The sequence below is a fragment of the Strix aluco genome, chromosome 10 (genome assembly GCF_031877795.1).
Source record: "Strix aluco isolate bStrAlu1 chromosome 10, bStrAlu1.hap1, whole genome shotgun sequence".
NCBI lineage: Eukaryota > Metazoa > Chordata > Aves > Strigiformes > Strigidae > Strix > Strix aluco.
The window spans coordinates 26,966,024-26,983,175 of NC_133940.1; the positions used below are offsets into that span (position 1 = coordinate 26,966,024).

General features: G+C 42.9%; 1 protein-coding gene across 2 annotated transcripts in view; it reads right to left on the bottom strand.

Annotated features, from left to right (window-relative positions):
- LOC141927762 (sodium/hydrogen exchanger 2-like) overlaps positions 1–14,884 on the bottom strand; it is a 30,124-nt gene extending 15,240 nt beyond the window's left edge. Inside the window, exons 1-6 of one of the 2 annotated variants that reach the window (XM_074835025.1) lie at positions 14,519–14,884; positions 12,569–13,032; positions 11,880–12,130; positions 7,268–7,485; positions 4,865–4,903; positions 3,257–3,453 (exon numbers count right to left, since the gene is read on the bottom strand). In XM_074835025.1, coding sequence (XP_074691126.1) covers positions 3,257–3,453; positions 4,865–4,903; positions 7,268–7,485; positions 11,880–12,130; positions 12,569–13,032; positions 14,519–14,669 — 1,320 coding nt within the window. In that variant the 5' untranslated portion in view covers positions 14,670–14,884. The remainder of the gene's footprint in view (positions 1–3,256; positions 3,454–4,864; positions 4,904–7,267; positions 7,486–11,879; positions 12,131–12,568; positions 13,033–14,518) is intronic. The other variant, XM_074835026.1, reaches the window with a different exon arrangement.
- Positions 14,885–17,152: the final 2,268 nt, after the last annotated feature.

A 17,152-nucleotide genomic window follows, 5' to 3' on the forward strand; every position in this document is an offset into this window, starting at 1 on the left:
CAGAACAGACGAGTTGACAGGGTTGTGTAACGTGCTGATGAACCCATGTATGGACAAGCCTAACTGCTTACGTGTTGGTCATTAGTCTGTGTAGCATGAGGCTTTTCAGACAGCGTGGTCAGGATTTCCAAGAAAATGAAGTGGGACTGTGCTCCAACAAGATGCCTTGCTGGCCTTCACCAGCTTGAAAGGGCCCAAATCATCTCTCCCCTAGTTCCTGTCCTATCTTAACACAGACAATCGCCACCAAGTCTGTACTGATATCACTGTGAATATAAAGAAAGCTTATTGCACAAAATAACAGGAAAAAAAAGTCTACTATCCACAGAAGTTGTTTTGTAGCCAATATTTCACTTGTCCTTTTCACCCAAAGTGACATGCACCATGAAAGATGCTAGGATATTAAAGATTTCACTCTTCAATCCTGCATCTACCGATGTAGCTGGCAGCAGTGCCACAGATTTCAGAAAATGTGCAAACCCAGGTTTCTGAAGCTTCATCTTAATACCTACCTCTGCTATATTTACCTATGTTTTCTGTGCTGAACTACAGCAGTATCTTTCTGGTTCAGCTTTTAAGTGAGTTTACTTTTCCCCTCCCCGTTCTCGTGGTGGCCTCAGCTACACAATGCTGCAGGTATCTGGAGCCTGAGCAAAGTCTGTCTTTATAGATGTCATGTTCCTGCTGAATGGCTGAAGGTCAAGGGGTCGCCCTGCCGACACATACCCACGGGGGACCCTGTTTAACTCTCACCCTTTCGCATGGAGATGACATCACCAGTTGAGCTTTTCGTTTACACAAAAGCCCTTTTCCCAGTCCTGGGAAGGATTTTCCGAAGCCTCGGCAGAATGGAGCTGCTGCCTTAGAACAACCTTTGTCTGAGACTCAAGAGCGTCTCTGCATGAGCGGACGTGCCTAGTGACCGTATCTTTTCAATTTCTGACCCACATTTGCATCTTAAAACTTGTCAACCTCCACCTAAGTACGCTCTCCCCCCACCCCTGGCCCCTGCTCTCTCCTTTCAGTCTGAAAACTGCGCCCGGTCCAGCTGCCCTGCGGGTCTCAGCTCTGAGCCCATCAGCACGTCACACTTGTTGACCATTTTTTCAGCTCATGATGTAGATTCGGTGGAGGTGGGGAAGCAGAGAGTCAATCCCCCAACCCTCCACATTGCCCAAGTGCCTGACACCCACAGCTGAGGGGTTCAGGGAGGCCGAGGGGAAGGGAGTTGCTCTCATGGGGTGATGCTCAGCCACGGGGTCACTGTAACCCACCATCTCCCAAAGCTCCAGCAGCTGCTCTGCTCCCTCCATCCGAGGGCAGGAGGTGGGCAGCCCCAGGTCAGCATCTCTATGGACCTCATGACCTTGAGCAGGAGCTCCCCAGGAGCTTTTCTGCACAGCATCTTTCCCAGACCCCCATCCCAGTTGCTTCAGCCCGATGGAGACCCACTTTTAACTTTTTGGGACAGAGCACACCAGGCAGACATCAGCCTTGCTCACTTCAGGACCGGACAACCCCAATTTTTCCACCACATCCTCCTTCAAATGCGACAGCCTTTGCCAGGTGAACGTTGCCCTTAGAGACTTGCTGCTGGGCAGAGAGGAGCAGGGAGACACATCCAAAATCTTCATCCCACAGAAGGCTGCAAGAATGCTTTTACCACTAGATGTCACGGCAATGCCGGGAGCTGCTGCCTGCCTGCTCCTCTGGAGCTGAGCTTCGCTGCACCCTGAAGCACAATAACTCCTTACAACCTCAGACTGGGCCTAAGGGAGAGGAAACCCATCCCCACCATACAGCTGAAGGGGTGCTAATTAAGCTTCCGTGAAAAATAAAAGCATATTAGTAAGGAGAGCAGTACCAGCACCAAGTTCTGCTCCAGCTGCAGGCTGACCAGCCTGGGTCCTTGCCCACTGTGTGCAGGGGACAGATGTGGCACCTCCCATATGCTCCCCGAGCACAGCCCAAGCTGAAGATATTCCTACAGCATTTCTATAGCATTGAGGCTTTGCAAAAACACACCCGCAGCAGAAATCAGTCGTTAAAAAAGAAAGAAAAAAAATCGTACATTCATGCTTTAAACAATAAACTCAGTATCTCAGAGCAACCAGTGCTGTGAGGGTCCACCTCCCCCTCCTACCCTGGCAGCGGGGGTGAACACGTCCGCAGCCACCCCGGGACGTGGGCAGGTTGCACTCTCTTACAGAAGCTTCCCCACTGTGTAGGAAACAACCCAAGAATCACTAGGGCAGAAAGAGAAAGGAGGTAGCAACAGGGCTTAGGGATCAATTATAAAAGAAAAATTAGAGGCAAATAAATCAAACGTGCTATGACTTTTTTATCTGCTTCTGATTTTCCTTGCTTTTCTAACAAGTTACACACCCATTTTTTTTCCCCAGTGGAAGAGTTAAAGCAATCCCGTTCCTGCTGCATCATCATAAAATAACTGAGCTGCTTTGCTGCATGAATGTGAAAACACCTCAGATATACATACAAAATATTTTGATAAACCACTAATGACTGTTATTGCTTCAGCTGTTGGATGTTCCAATAAAATGGAACTCCTTCTCAGAAAATGTTAAGTAGTCACTCCCTCAAAATTAGGTCCCTTTAAATTGTCCCACTTGTGAACTATCAAAACTGAGGTGACCAAACCATAAACCTCTTTTAAAATTTTTGCTGCCCATGTTCAGAGTTTGGAGTATCTCCAGTATCTTCCATCTCCTCACCTTTGGGATCAGGAAAACTGACCTTCATTACTGCATGGCTCAGGCAGCATTTCATTTCATGACAAGGCCTACAATAACAAATGGTTCTTACCTTGCTCAAACAGCAAACTAATTGTAGAGGTTGATTTGTGTTGGCTTTGCTCTCGCATAAAACACCTAAAAGCACTACTTCAGAGAGGAAACCTATGCCAGCATCATTCTTCACAATTTTCACCACTGCTACCCCAGTATGGATGGACCAGATCAAAGAAGGGACAAGTTATCATGGAAAATGCTACAGCACATGTTGTAAGCCAGTAACTGCTAGCTGCCCTCACAAACGTGTGATATATTCTCACACCTTCTGCCTCTTTCAGTAATAATTTTATATTCTTACATGCCTGACCACTCAATGGAGGGAAAGTTTTAATGACTGGTAAATCCTTGTATCCATCTAATGGTCTAGTACTAGTTATTCGTCTGGAAAAAAAAAAAATCAAGGTAATTCTTTACATCTGCTGGTGACACCAAGATTGTTTTTTTACCTGTACGAACACGGTGAAGAGGATGACAACAGTTGTTGCTGCAATGAAGAGCTTCTTTCTGTGAAAGTCAGGAAGCAAGAAAACCAAAGAGAAACAAATGGCTCCGCGGAGACCCCCGTACGCTATAATGAATTGGTCTTTGCTGGTGATGGTGTTCACGTGAAATCTGTTCACAAAGAAAGTCAGCACAAGAACCCCTGAAAGGCAGGAAAGAAGATGGGAGCACATCAAACAAAAAGAGCGATTAGATAAAACTCATTATCTTACGTAAAACATCACTGAACTGGTAAACACCAATCACGAGGAACTGGCCAGGGCCCAAGGTGATATATTCCCCAACATGCCACTGGAGAAGCGCTTTTCTTCCAGCCTGGTCCAACAAGTTTGTATCTGATTTGTCCAGATAAAAATTAATCCCCAACACATTCCTGATTTGGGGGATTGCAAACACCATTGACTGGCCACAGTTCTGGGGGTTTGGAGGACTGTAAAATTTTAGGTAGCTCATCTTGTAGCAAATTCTCCTGTTTTTTGACTCAGCCTTGTGCTCATCGCAGTCCAGCTGGGAAACCAGAGTTTCCTTCAGAAAGACTCTGAGCTCTGCAGGGGAGTTTTAGTGTCACCCCAGTCCCATGCCTGCAGATTCCCAGAACATACCATTTACCTGGTGATTTGGTGTTAAGCATCAGCTAAATAGTGACCAAACAGTAACTATTGGCAACATAGAATGTATTAGCACATTCATTTTGATGGTAGTTAATGAAAGTTTTTAGGCCAATTCTGTGGTCATGTGCCAGCTGAAATTTTACATCAACTGGTATAATGATACAGAGCCAGATTCTGAGAACTGAAATATTAATTGATCTATTCTATTTGGTGATAACAAATGATTGAATTACTTGGATTATAATTTCTCTCAAGACAAACCATCAGAAATAATTTATCCACAAGTTACCCTCCAACTTCCAAAAGTTTCCAAGTAGTAGCCAAGGCACTCTAAATATTTGATGTATACTCTGCCAGCATTAACCTTGTTTCTTCACAAATCTTTCACTCAAAGATTTATAGTGTATGAATTTAAGACTATGTAAGGTGATGCAGCAATTGATGTAATTTATAGTCATTTGCAAATACATAAACAGATGCAGAAAGGTACAAGAAGTCAGGCCTTAAATCAGTAAGCCATGATCTTAATACCAATGGATATGATAAACATTTTATTTCCTGAAGATTAATGGCCATTTTGAGAACCGATGCCACAGACTGTCATTTTCCTAGGAATTAGCAGGATCCACATCACTATTGTTTTTCTAAGGGGTGTTTGTAAAGCATCACTGAAGAAATAAACTTCAAAGACAGTACACTTGTAATGCACATATCAAACATCTTCCTGCACACATACAACAAAAAATATCCAAACTCTGATTGGAGATCAGACCGGCTTGAAGAAAACAAAAAGGTGGGGATGTTCAGAAATAGGGAACTCGATCAACTGAACATTGCAATGCCTTCCCCATCCCCAAAGCACCGTGGCGCTGGTGCCCAGACCAGCAGATAGGAAGTACTTTGGTTTCAAGGTGCTTCGTAACTTAATAAAATAAAGCATACCTGAGATCACATGCTCAGCTACTGTAAGCTCAGGCAGTGCTGATGATTTAAAAGAACAAAATTTACTTGAGCTGATATCGAGGCCTTTGTCTTAATTTAATCCTTTGTCATAAATTATTATTAGCATTCCCTAAACTAATTCAAGGCCAGTTTGCTCCAAGACATGACATACAATTAATCATTTTGAGCAGAATATATTTTCTTCTGGAGATATACCTTGAAAAAGAGCAGAAGGAAATCTCCCCAGTGCTCAGATAACAGTAGAATAGTAGTGCTATCATGCAATTAATGCATTTTGCTTTGTAGATGACCTCTCATATCAAAGTAATTCCAGTCCCCAGGCTTCAGCATAATCATTTCTCATGTAAGAGCACTGGGAGGGTCCAGTAAAAGGACCAGAATACACTTTACATACTACCCCCAGCACTGTCAACCCCAAAGTCCCCAATCCATGCAAACAAACCCCACGGGTGCCTCCCATTTCTGGCTCAGTGCCTCGAGCACATCCAGAGCTGCTGGAGGGGGCTGAGCAGGTCAGGGTCTGACCTCAACCACCACCTCCAAGGCTGGAGTTTGCCAGCCCGGCTTCGTGCAGCACCCTGCCCAGCTGCAGAAAAGGGACACCCCATTCAGGATCAGATGTGCAAGATGATTTCCAGCCCTGGTTTGTATGTTCTGATTTCATTCAAGGGAAATGTTGAATATAAAGAGGGTTTTCTTTCCTCACTGCAGTGCTGAGCCCATCTCTAATAACATGCTGCATAATTTGAGAATGCAATCAGACGAGCTGTGTTTAGAGAGCCAGAGGATTTTTGGTGTGCTTTTGCAATGTTACTATGTTCTTTACATCTTGCAATGAAGAATTTTTAAACTAAAAAAAAGTCAAACACTCAGAACTTCTTTTCATTTGAGCAAATAATTTAAGAGAAAACCACTTAATTGTAATAAAACATTTGAATGTACACATAACTGACTAAAAAACATGTTTCCAAGTGGATTTATGGTGCATAGTTATTAAAACAAACCTTGGCATGTATTAACAGCTAATAAAACCCACTCTGCCATGTTTTGCTAATCATGGCCTATCCTATTTAAGCAATTTCTTGAAGTGTCTATCAAATTTGAGTTCACTCTGTTTGACTTTGTGGTTTGTAAACATAAATCCTGTTGAATGCTTTTAGCTCTTGAATTCCTTGCCAAAATGTGTGCTCTGTTATATTTGCAGATACAGTTAATATACAAAAACATTCATAAATGAGAAGGTAGGCACTTTGCACTCACTTAGGTGACAGTAACTGCACACTGTAAGAGGCAAAGGAGAATCAGCCTCTGAACACCAAATCAACACAAGATACAGCTGGGGACATGGTAAAACAGTGCATCTATATTTTTCTGGTCATTTACAATGCAGGAAAATGGGATCTCAGAGTATTCTGGGACCAGGACTTAGGTTTTCATCGTAACTGATCTCAAGAAGATTAACTTTAGCCACAATTATCAGGAGAGCATTTTCATTCATAGCTCTCTTCCTCTTGTTATCACTAAGTCTTGGTCACTTTTTTAATGGAGGTTGGTCAAACACTGCAATAGGTTTCCCAGAGAGGTTGTAGAGTCTCTGTCCATGGAGATAATCAAAAGCCAACTGGACACAGTCCTGCCTAGCTGACCCTGCTTAAGCAGGGGGTTGGACCAGATGATCTCGAGAGGTCCCTGCCAACCTCAGCAATTCCCTGACTGTGCAATTCTGTCACTCTCAGTCCTGATCTGAAGTTCTCAAGTAGGAGCAGAAGCATCCCCACTTTTTAGCTCCTAATTCTCATGTACCCAGCAGTAAGCTTTACAGAAGAGCTTCTCCAGAGACAGCTGTTTGAAGGTTCCTCCAGTTCCCCATTTAAGGATGCTGCTGTACACAGACTCGTTATGAATTAAATCCTTTAAATCTCTGCAATGCAGAACATGCAGTCAGAGGCCCCACGGTTTTACATGGCTCTCTGAACCCAAGCTATGTACTTACAATCTCCCTCCTATTGTGCAGATACCAAGGGACTAAGATACACTGAAATGGAAAAGGAGATCATGGCAATCAGAGGGTCTAAGACAGAGATACCAATAAAATAGACGTCACGAGAAATTCTATTTAGTACCAGTTCTGTCTATGGTGAGTGCACAGAGTAGTAAACTGCAGTAAAATGCAAGAGTTGCTATTGAGCAAGTGGTGGAGGAGGAGGGAAGCATCAGCTGGGGTGTCCCGCTTCAGTCCTTGCATTGACATCTGGGATAGCACACACAGAGTGAGCAGGAGAGGATGATGGGGGGCAGGAACATTCATTTAAAGGAATCACATTTTTCACTCCCATAAAGAATAATATATACATATTTAAAAAATCTATAATTTTACCATACCTAGTGCTCTCCAAATGAGACAGAAAATGACAGTGAAGCAAATGTATGGCCAGTTCCACTCATGATTTTCTCCAATGGTGGAAACTCCAAGAAAAATGAAGATGAGGGTATCGCTAACACTGCTCCACATCTTCATGAAGTATTTTACTGTGGTGTGAGACTTCAGAGAGATGTTGGCCTCCACGTAACGTTTCATGCCCATGGCACAAACAATGATGCTGAGAAGATGAAAACAAACCAATAATTTTTTCTACTTAAGCACATGAAATCAACACATTGTCGTTTGTAAAAAAATAAGCTTCATCAAGGCTTAGGGGTTTGTAGACATCTCACTGGGTAGCGATTCGCTTCCTACATCAGTCCAATAATATCAGGAGGACCAATAAGATACTATATAGGTTGACCAGACTGTCTGAATCTGGTTTCTAACAGATAAACAGCTCACCATCTATTGTATTTATCACAGCCACAAAGCAATACCTAACTAACTACACCCAACTCTTCCCATCATTGTCTTCAGCTCTAACTTTGCCAAATTCTAACCACCCGGGCTGAAGAGTTTCATGTTTCGGAGCCCACATCACCTATTTTGCCTGGATGAAAGAGGGAACAGGAGACTTTTTTCTCAACATGAGAAATGTGTAAATAGGACTCCTGTGAGTTCGGCTGATATCTGGTCACTACAGCAGATTCTTGTAGGACTCAGAATCAGTGTAGTTCAAGAGCAGCCCGGATGCTGTGCTTCTTCACCCAAGGGACCAAAGTTAATCTAAAGTTGGAGAGACTCAAGCATACAACATACCTCACACTGTGTATTTCTAAGCCTGACCTGGCTTGCACTGTAAGTTTTTTGGGCACAGCTAGGAAGCCATTGACTCCATGCAACCAAGAGACAATAAAACACTCAAGCACGCTGCACAATGAGCCAAGAAATGCTGTTGCTATAGTCGGAACATCTGCCCTCCTCGGGTATCGCATATCCAAGGTCACTTCAGAAGTGTGCAGCACCAATTAAAACTTCTGCCTTGCAATTTTTCATGGATAATTGGTTCTTCAAGTTACAAGGTACGTGTGGTTAGCCTAATTCATTCAGCTTTTCAAATCAATACGTTTTCAGGCCAGCAATCTTAGAAGGTCAAAACAATTGAATGCTTAAAGAATCAAAGCTCCATTTTTTATATTTTAACCTGGACAGAAATTTTGTTTTAAATGTTGTGCCAGCAAGAGCAAAACAGCTTTACATTACTGGGATTTGATTTCCACTGGTATTTGGTGAGGCCATCCACATGGAGTTTTATTGCATTCAAAATTCCTTTCACAGGGGCTATCGTGGTAACTCTCTTTCCATTACATCACACACAGACAAGCCCACAGAGAAGCAGATCCTCGGCTTGCAGAAGCACACTTGGGTCTGGCAGACTGACTTTAAACACCAGCTGTGACCAGGACAGGTAAGTGACCCATATGGGTGCAAATAGGTGTTAAGATAGGTGGTGGCCTCTGCAGCACATTATCCATAATGTATCCTCTCAGTTAAGAACTATTCAGAAAACAGCCATGCAGCTACTGCTTTGCAGCGAAAACATCACATTTAACCCCAGAATATCACAAAGGAGATTCTTTGCATTATTTGGGCTTTGGTGGAAAAAACCCAGGGTTGCCCCCTGGCCCCAGTAAACAGGACAGTTTGCAGATGGGCCGAGCTGACTGTGCTCTGGTTGTGGTTTTATAACCTCTATGAAACCAGAGACCCCGTTTCTCTCCTCCACAGCTATTTATTTATTTCAGGAAGATACTGTCGACCACTGCATTGCTGCTCCTAATCTGCACCACTGTTAACAAAGGCAGAGCAAGGGCCACTTTCCTTCTGGCTCAGCAGTGAATCTCTTGAACATCTTCACTGCCACAACTTGGCATCTATTGCTGGACCAAGACAAAGGAATGGACAGCAGCTACATTCATTTCTGCTTTACTTAAAGCACTAAGAAAATCAGCAACACTATTATGGGAAAATACTTATCAGATATTTGGTTGGAACAGCAAATAAGAAGTTAGAAGAAAAAAACCATACTTTTTCAAATGCACTTTTATAAATTCATCTAATGCTGCTTGAGTTCACATCTTTCATCTCCTAAGAAAATGTACCAATTCTTAAAAATATCCTGAAATTGGTCTTTTTTGATTTGTCCTTTTTAGACTGACCCATTTTGCTTAAAGCACTGAGCCAGAAAGAATAACAGGGATTGAACCACAGGCTAAAAAGAAAATAATAAATTCTTCTGTTTCTTCCTCAATAAGTAGTTAGTAAAATAGTTCCAGTTAGGAACTAAGAAACCCAACAAGTACTTATGGGCAATTGACTTCCAGAGCCATGGTTTGGGAACATTTATTGGAGAACGGATTCACACCAGATTCACAGACAGGGAATAAACTTGACCTGTCCTGTCACAGCTTCAAAGAGGGACACTGGCACTAGAGCAAGGGGCGGGGGGAAATCAAACTAAAAAATATTTGCAGAACTGTTTAGCGGATTGGGTTGCATTCACAGATTTTTTTTTTTTTTTGACTATGTAGAATTGATTTTTTTTGGCAATCAAATTATTTTTCAAAGAAACAAACTGCCAAGATCTGCTTCTTATAATACAGTATTCCCTGGTCACGAATGAATTGTTTGAAATCAAGATACATAAAAGAGGCATTTATAATTTGGCAATTACAAGACCAGCAGTGCAGGAATCAGCTGCCTTTGCAATTGTTTTGCTTTAGAAACAATGCATTATTCAAAAGAATAGAAAATGGGTTCCATAATGGGTACAGTAGATTGTGATTGATAGAAGTAGACACCATTAGGATTGAATGTTTTCTGCTCCATGATGATTATGCAGCATATTTATTTCGCTGTTCTGTCTTACGCTCCTATAAATAGGCCTTCTCTTACCTATTCCCAGAGCTAGAATTGTTTTCAGTAATGCTAGAATTTTGTTCCTATTAACCATTCAAGGAAACAAAATCTGCAAGATACAGGAATGGTTTATATCCAAAGCAGTATCATTAGTTTTAAAATAGATCTCCTGGATATTCCTGTGTCTAGCTGGTACCTGACTTAATTTTTTTATTTTCTTTTTATCTTCATTATTATCAGATTTACAGTTGTTTACACTGTAGCTATCAATGCAGTCTGAGTGCACTTTATAGTCTTTTGGGAAATATTAAATAGTTGGTTATGATCCTCAGCACCAGCTGGCTTAGTTTAGGTAGGAGAACCAAATGCAACAGATATCAGCTCACAGAAACTAGGACTGAATGACTGGTTTTCATCTGTCTCTGCTTTCCAAGGTGAGCTTTCTTTGACCATAGGGATTATTATATCTATTTTTCTCTCAGCACCTGCTCTGCAAGTGAAATGCACAGTGAGGTAAGCACAAAGCTCAATAACCTCTCTCAAAACTGAAAGATCTGGCCCAAAATTATTCTTTTTATTGAAAGACCTACACCCCGTAAAAAGAAAAACAAATTAACTGTATCATCTATAAATTACAATTTGTGAATGACTGAGTTTACAGAAACAAAGACTCCCACTTCGCTGCTCCAAAAAGCTGCAAGGGAATCCATGAGATGGTACCTGGTACAGCGCGGGACGCAGCCGCCGGAGACAGGCAGGCCCTGCCTGCTCCATCTTGCTATACCCTCGTAGAAAATCTTCACACAGAAAACCTGCCAGTACTCTGAAGCGGTTTTCAGACTGAAGAGTGTATAGGCCTGGCTGCGCTGTATTAAATTGCAAGCAGTTTGGGTTTAGTACCTTTGAAATCTTTGGCTGAAATCGGTCAGCAGATTTCCAGTGTTACTGGAGATAGAGAGATGATGGATGACACCCTCACTCAGAGACCAAACTCATAAACTGTGTCTGAACTACCGGTGGTAAGTCAGAATCTCCGAAGCAGAGGTTGCCATTAGAGCCCTCCACTCCCAAACAACAGGAATATTTCCAGGCTTCAGCTCTGTGGGGGATACACAACTCCCACTCCATCGTGTAATGTCTGCCTCAGCACACCTCTGGGGCCACCACCCAAAGATAACTGGTTCGTAGGGCACGCAGATCAGGAGGAGGCTGCTACAACAGACATGCTGCGAACCAAGACCAAACCTTTCTGAGGAGCTGATTAAATACTCCTTGCGGCTCTTCAAATGTTGGTTTTGACTAGGTCGAACACAGAAAATAACAAAATATGCCAAGAAAGTCTGTTCTGGCTCTGTCAAATCAACTAGACACCTTGCTGCTTGAACGTCCAAGGGTTTCCAAACAAAAACCATGGAGCTCAAATAAACATGCCTCAATAACCTACATAAACTGACCAGCCGTCGGAAGTTTGCCCAGCAGTAGCCATCGGGATGGCTTGTGACTTGTAGCTATTGCTACTGACGTGTCATTGTGTAACGTGTGAAATAGGGTCACACCTCTCAGCTCTTCCACAGGCTTTTATACTCACTGTCTGCTGCCACACACAGATTTCCATCTAAGCGAACTGACTTTAAAACTTTTTTTTCATACTTTTCACTAAATATAGCCAGAAAGCTTTCCTGGACAGATGAGATGCTGGGACATACTTACGCCATGATCCCCGAAAGGTGAAACATTTCAGCAGTGAGGTAGGAAAGATAGCTGTACAGGAAGACAAAGAGCGGTTCGATGACGCGGATTTCCTTGGTGAATCGCGTGGTAAAGGCGGCGGTCATCCCAAAAGTCAGACCTACTAAAACTCCTCCTAGCCCAACCACAAAGAATTTTCCAACTCCAACAAAAACATCCACACTTTTGATGGTTGGCATTTCACAGAAAGATCGAAATAGCTTGTAGAGCACCTGGGGGAAAAAATGAAAGAGAAAAACAACCATTAACAACATATTCACCAGACGTAGCCATATGTAGCAATAACACTCAAATATGCTGCTGGGATTTCTGCCAGTGCAGGGCCATCTTGTCCAGACCATGCTTTTGCCAAGGAAGGTTGGACCAGATGATCCTTGAGGTCCCTTCTAAGCTGACTCTACGATTCTCTGTAGGTCAGGCTCCTACCAGGGGAGTGCTGTGGCACTCACATGCATTTCTGCCTCCAGACATACGAAGAGATGTTCACCTGAAAGCTCCTCAGGACCTCAGGCCAGAGAAGTGGACCAGAAGTCCTCTGCTAGAAGAAGCTGTTGATACCTTTTCCCTCTTCAGATCTCATATCCCACCCCTCAGCACCAGCCCATCCTTCCTCTGAACATTAAATACTCAAAATAAAGACTCGTCCTTACCACTGTCACCGCGTCGTTCAGGAGCGATTCGCCGAAGACCAAAATATGTAGCTTTTCATTGACGTGTATCTCTTCAAAGACCGCCAACACCGCCACGGGATCCACGGCGGCGATCAGGCTGCCGAACAGGAGGTTGTGGAGCAACGACACATCTTGCAAGTGAAAGGCTTTCACCTGGCAGATCCCGTACAGGGAAAAGCCAATCCCAAACACGTTCCAGATCGTTCCCACGACCGCATAGAGGAGGATAGTGCCGATGTTCTCAAAAAAGGGACGGCTGGGCATGAAGTAACCTGCGTCAAGCACGATGGGTGGCAGGAGGTAGAGGAAAAAGATGTCGCTGTCCATAACAGGTGGTGATTTGTCATTTAAGCCATAGATGATTCCCCCCATGATGAGTCCTACAAATATCAATAAACAGCTTTCGGGAACAACAGAAGGCAGCTTGTTATACAGATGAAACCCTGGAAGGGAATGAATAGAAAAAAAAAAAAAACAACAAAACAACGTTATCTCATCAGGCCAAACCGGCTGAAGAGCACCAATAAGCTCCTCGCTGGGGTGAGGAAGTTCCCCATGCTCCCACCTTTAGCAGGCTGTGGAGTAGCAGTAATAAATGCACACAATTAAGGTGAAGTCACCCAATAGGAAATTGGCTAGAAAATCTGAAAGATTATTCAAAATACCAAACTGTCTAAAATTGCTGTTGGTTCAGGTTGCATTATCATAGCATAAGGTTAAAGACATATTTTTAGGTAATACACACATAGAAAAACTAAATCTGCATAAATAAAAAGTCTTTGGAATTATTTATGATGTAATCTAGTTAGTATGCCATCTTCAGCACTAACATAAATAGCAATTGCTAATTTTAAACACAATGCAGATTCCATACATCCAAAAAAAGCATTATCATTAATTATAAATGATGTCACTTGTAATATTATTTAATCATAAACACTTAAAGCTAAAGGTAACATTGAAAAAAGACCAATCAATCCAGCCTTGTGCAGCACCCAATGTTAGAGAGAAATGCTGAGGAGCACTACAAGTACTCTAGGTGAGTTATTAAAAGAAAGAAAGAAATTCAAACAAACCAAACTGGAATAGGTATAATTAGAAAAAAAAAATCTGTAATCATTATCATTTCTTCAAGCATGTTAATAGAGTTGAGATCTCATCATATAATATACAGAATAGCACAATGAAAAGACCATTTGATCTGAAAGAAGTTCTGATCTAAATGAATCTCAGAGAATTCTCCCTTTTAAGGAAAAAAAATAAAAGAAAAAAGCTGTAAAATAACTTTTATAGCAGTAATTTAACAGAAGTGATCACAATTCCTGGAGAAAAAATAATATATATATAATTTCCACTTTCCTATACCCAGTTTTGCAGGGAATTAAAAAAAAGATAGGACCAAGTTATACAAAACGTAATATTTTATGTCTCATTACACAGACAACCTCCTTGATGCAGAGAAATTTTATTTTAGGCTGTATAACACCCTGCACATGGATTAAATTGTTCCTTGCAGCTGGCCAGATGCAACATCCTTTTTGAAGACCATGGACTCTTCCTTTTGAGGTGAAGATGTCCGTGGACAACCTGCACACAGAGCAGCTGGCAAGCTAATGAAGATGAATGCACACCTTGGTGTCTACTGCAGTTAAATAAAATTCCTGGAAACCCTGATAATTTTCCTACTAACAGCAACACCATGCACAGGTGTGAACTTCTAGATGGGAAACCCTCATTTCCAACCTAAAATGCAACTGGGTGGTGACTTTCCATGCGTGCAGTATGTCTGGCACACAGTATGTGCATCCTTAGGACTCGGCGTGTTATCTCAGGCTCCAAGAGTGGAGGAGAGGTAAAGCAAAGGCCACCCCTGCCCACACCAACCCCACGGAGACCCCCGGCCTTCCTCACCCTCTCCCAGGGGCTCACCTATTTTGGCCAAGGATGCAAGCATAATCCAGAGTGTGATTTCAAAGGGGACTTGGACATGCTGATAATCCAGAGAGAAAAACGCGTGCTCTGAGGATTCGTTGCCCTGGGCTTCCTCGGCAGCCCAGCTGATGTTCTCCAGCAGCGGCATCGGCGGGGAGCCCCGCAGGGCTCTTACCCCGGTGGCTGGGAGGATGGATGAGAGCAAGGACCCAGCTGGGACAGCAGCTGTAACTTTTCAGCCTGGCCTCTGCCCTGGAAGCCGTCTGCTCCCGGTCAGCGTTGGGAGTGCTGCTGGAGAGCCGGGAGCTCGGCTCGCCCTCGTCGCGTGGGTAGCTGCAAAGAGAGCAGCAACCGCCCCGCCTCACCCTGACTCTCCTCCCTGGGCCATTAGTTTCCAGTTGGGAGATCCTGTGGGAGAATAGTGGCCTTCAGCACCATGTGGACAAACAGGCAGAGGCTCCTCCTGCAGATGCTTCCTTGAGGAAATGCCTCGTGTGCCCTCAGACCAACTACACATCTGTGCATGCGAGACAGAGACAAGCTGCATTTTAGTCCTAATTCTTGACATACTTTGGCTTCTGGTCTCTCAGAAACCCTTCTTGGAGTGGAGAAAAAAAAAAAAAATCTTCACTGCCATTAGAGCAGCCAGGCTTTGATGGAACAGGTCCCACATAAAACAGAAATAGACCCACCTGACAGCGGCCTTCACTGGATTTCTCCAGTGCCCACAGAGAGAACACGTGGCAGCAACACTACTGATAACCAGTTTCCACTTGGTAAATCAAGCAAAGCACCCAGCCTTCTCATACTGAACACAGAGCTGTTGTGCTAGAGAGAGGTCACCTGTACGGGAGGAATAAGTTTCAACAGTTGCTTAATGCTTCTTCCTATAATAAGGGCTAACAGGAAAAGTTATCTTCATCTCTCTTCACTACTCGAAAGCAGCATCAAAAACTCAGTGAGCGTGCTTAGAAAAGTTGCAGAGACAGAAAAATAAAAAGTCATTTGCAACAGTGTTAGATGTATTAGTAATACAGAAGAAAAAAACCATACTGGGCCAAATTCCTTCACTCTGGACTTTCATTTAAGTTGACAATGTTTCAACAGGGATGAATTTGGTCCAAAGAATACATGTAATTAAAATACAGAGGCCCCGGGCTGTTGCTAGATTGATCGATGGCCTATTTGTTTCTCTTCAGCTGCCTAAATGACACCAGAATTGAGCTGCCAATAACAAGCCGGTGACCCACTTTTCTGCTGTAAAGTCAGAACCCAACCTCATGCAGACACAGATCCTGGGCTTCTCAGTACCACGTGGGCTCCCTGTTTCTGATCGGATTTGTAAAGCAGGAGGAGGATAAACTCTGGAAGATAGGAGAAATGCAGTGATACACCCAAGGAGTGACTTCTTTCCACTTTACCGTGGTTAATTTGAATTTATAGTGTGCCTTTACCATGTTTGCTAACTTGAAAGCAAAGCAACACTCCTCTCATTAGAGCCGTCTTCTAGTAAACTAAGCTTTTTAAACTTGGTGCCACTTTGCCCTTTGTATGTTTAAAAAATAAAGAAAGCTGCAGGACAGACACTTGGAGGACAGAAATCCCACAAGGTTTTCCTCCATCTTTGTTCCATAGTTCAATTCCAAAGGGTCTGGGATGGGGAGGAGAGGAAGAGGAGAGGAGACAGGACCCATTGTTACTCTGAAGGAGGGAGAATACAGTGCTCTTAGCAGCAATTAAGAAGTAAGAAAGAAATTACTTACAGCTAAGAGCAGTGGAAGCAGTTCTGAGCCTGGGCTCGCATGCCAAGCCATCATATTTCCTCCTCCTCCTGAAATATTTGGTGCTGAATTTGGGAATTTGAAGACTTTCCATTTGGTGGCAAGGAAAAGGAGTTTTGTCAACCTCCCATTCCCCTCCACTCCCAAACAATCCATTTTATTTTTGCTACTCTGAGGAAAAGAACAAGAAAGTTAATATTTGCTTACATCTACCTTAAGACAAAAATAAAATGTTTGCATCTTGGAGGGAAAAAAAAAGACCTGCAGCGGGGAGTTCAACAGTGCTATCTGGAAAATGTTTTAGTGCAGAGAATCAATATCTATTTGATAATGGAACCAGAAAAAAACAACAGTGTTGGGACAGTATCTGAGGAAGGTCAACAGAGAGGATAATATTAAAATATGGTCCATATTTATAAGTTAAGGACCTTAAGGACTACGCAATGGTTAACAGGTGAAGCAAAAAGACATGCATGCATATTTATTTACCATAACTACTCACCAAACCTCTCTGAACAGAGCAAAACACACTGTGGTTCTTAAAAAAAAAAAAAGATATCAAATGTTAACAGAGGGGAAAAGAGCCTCAGCCAGTACCCTGTGCAGAGTTTTTAACGAACCTATTTCACTCTTTTTCTCCTCTGCTCCTTTCTTTGACAAGGGTCATGACCCTGCAGCAAGCTCCATGCAGACTCATCAGTGCAGCCTCTCTCTGCAAACTGGCTCTCCTCCTGCAAAGCTTCAAGCATCTCCTTAAAAGCTCCATTTCCCTTCTCCCTCTAACTACCGCCTCGCTGTACCTAGACCTGTGCAAGGATAATGAAAGACTCCTTGAAAATACTTTGGACAT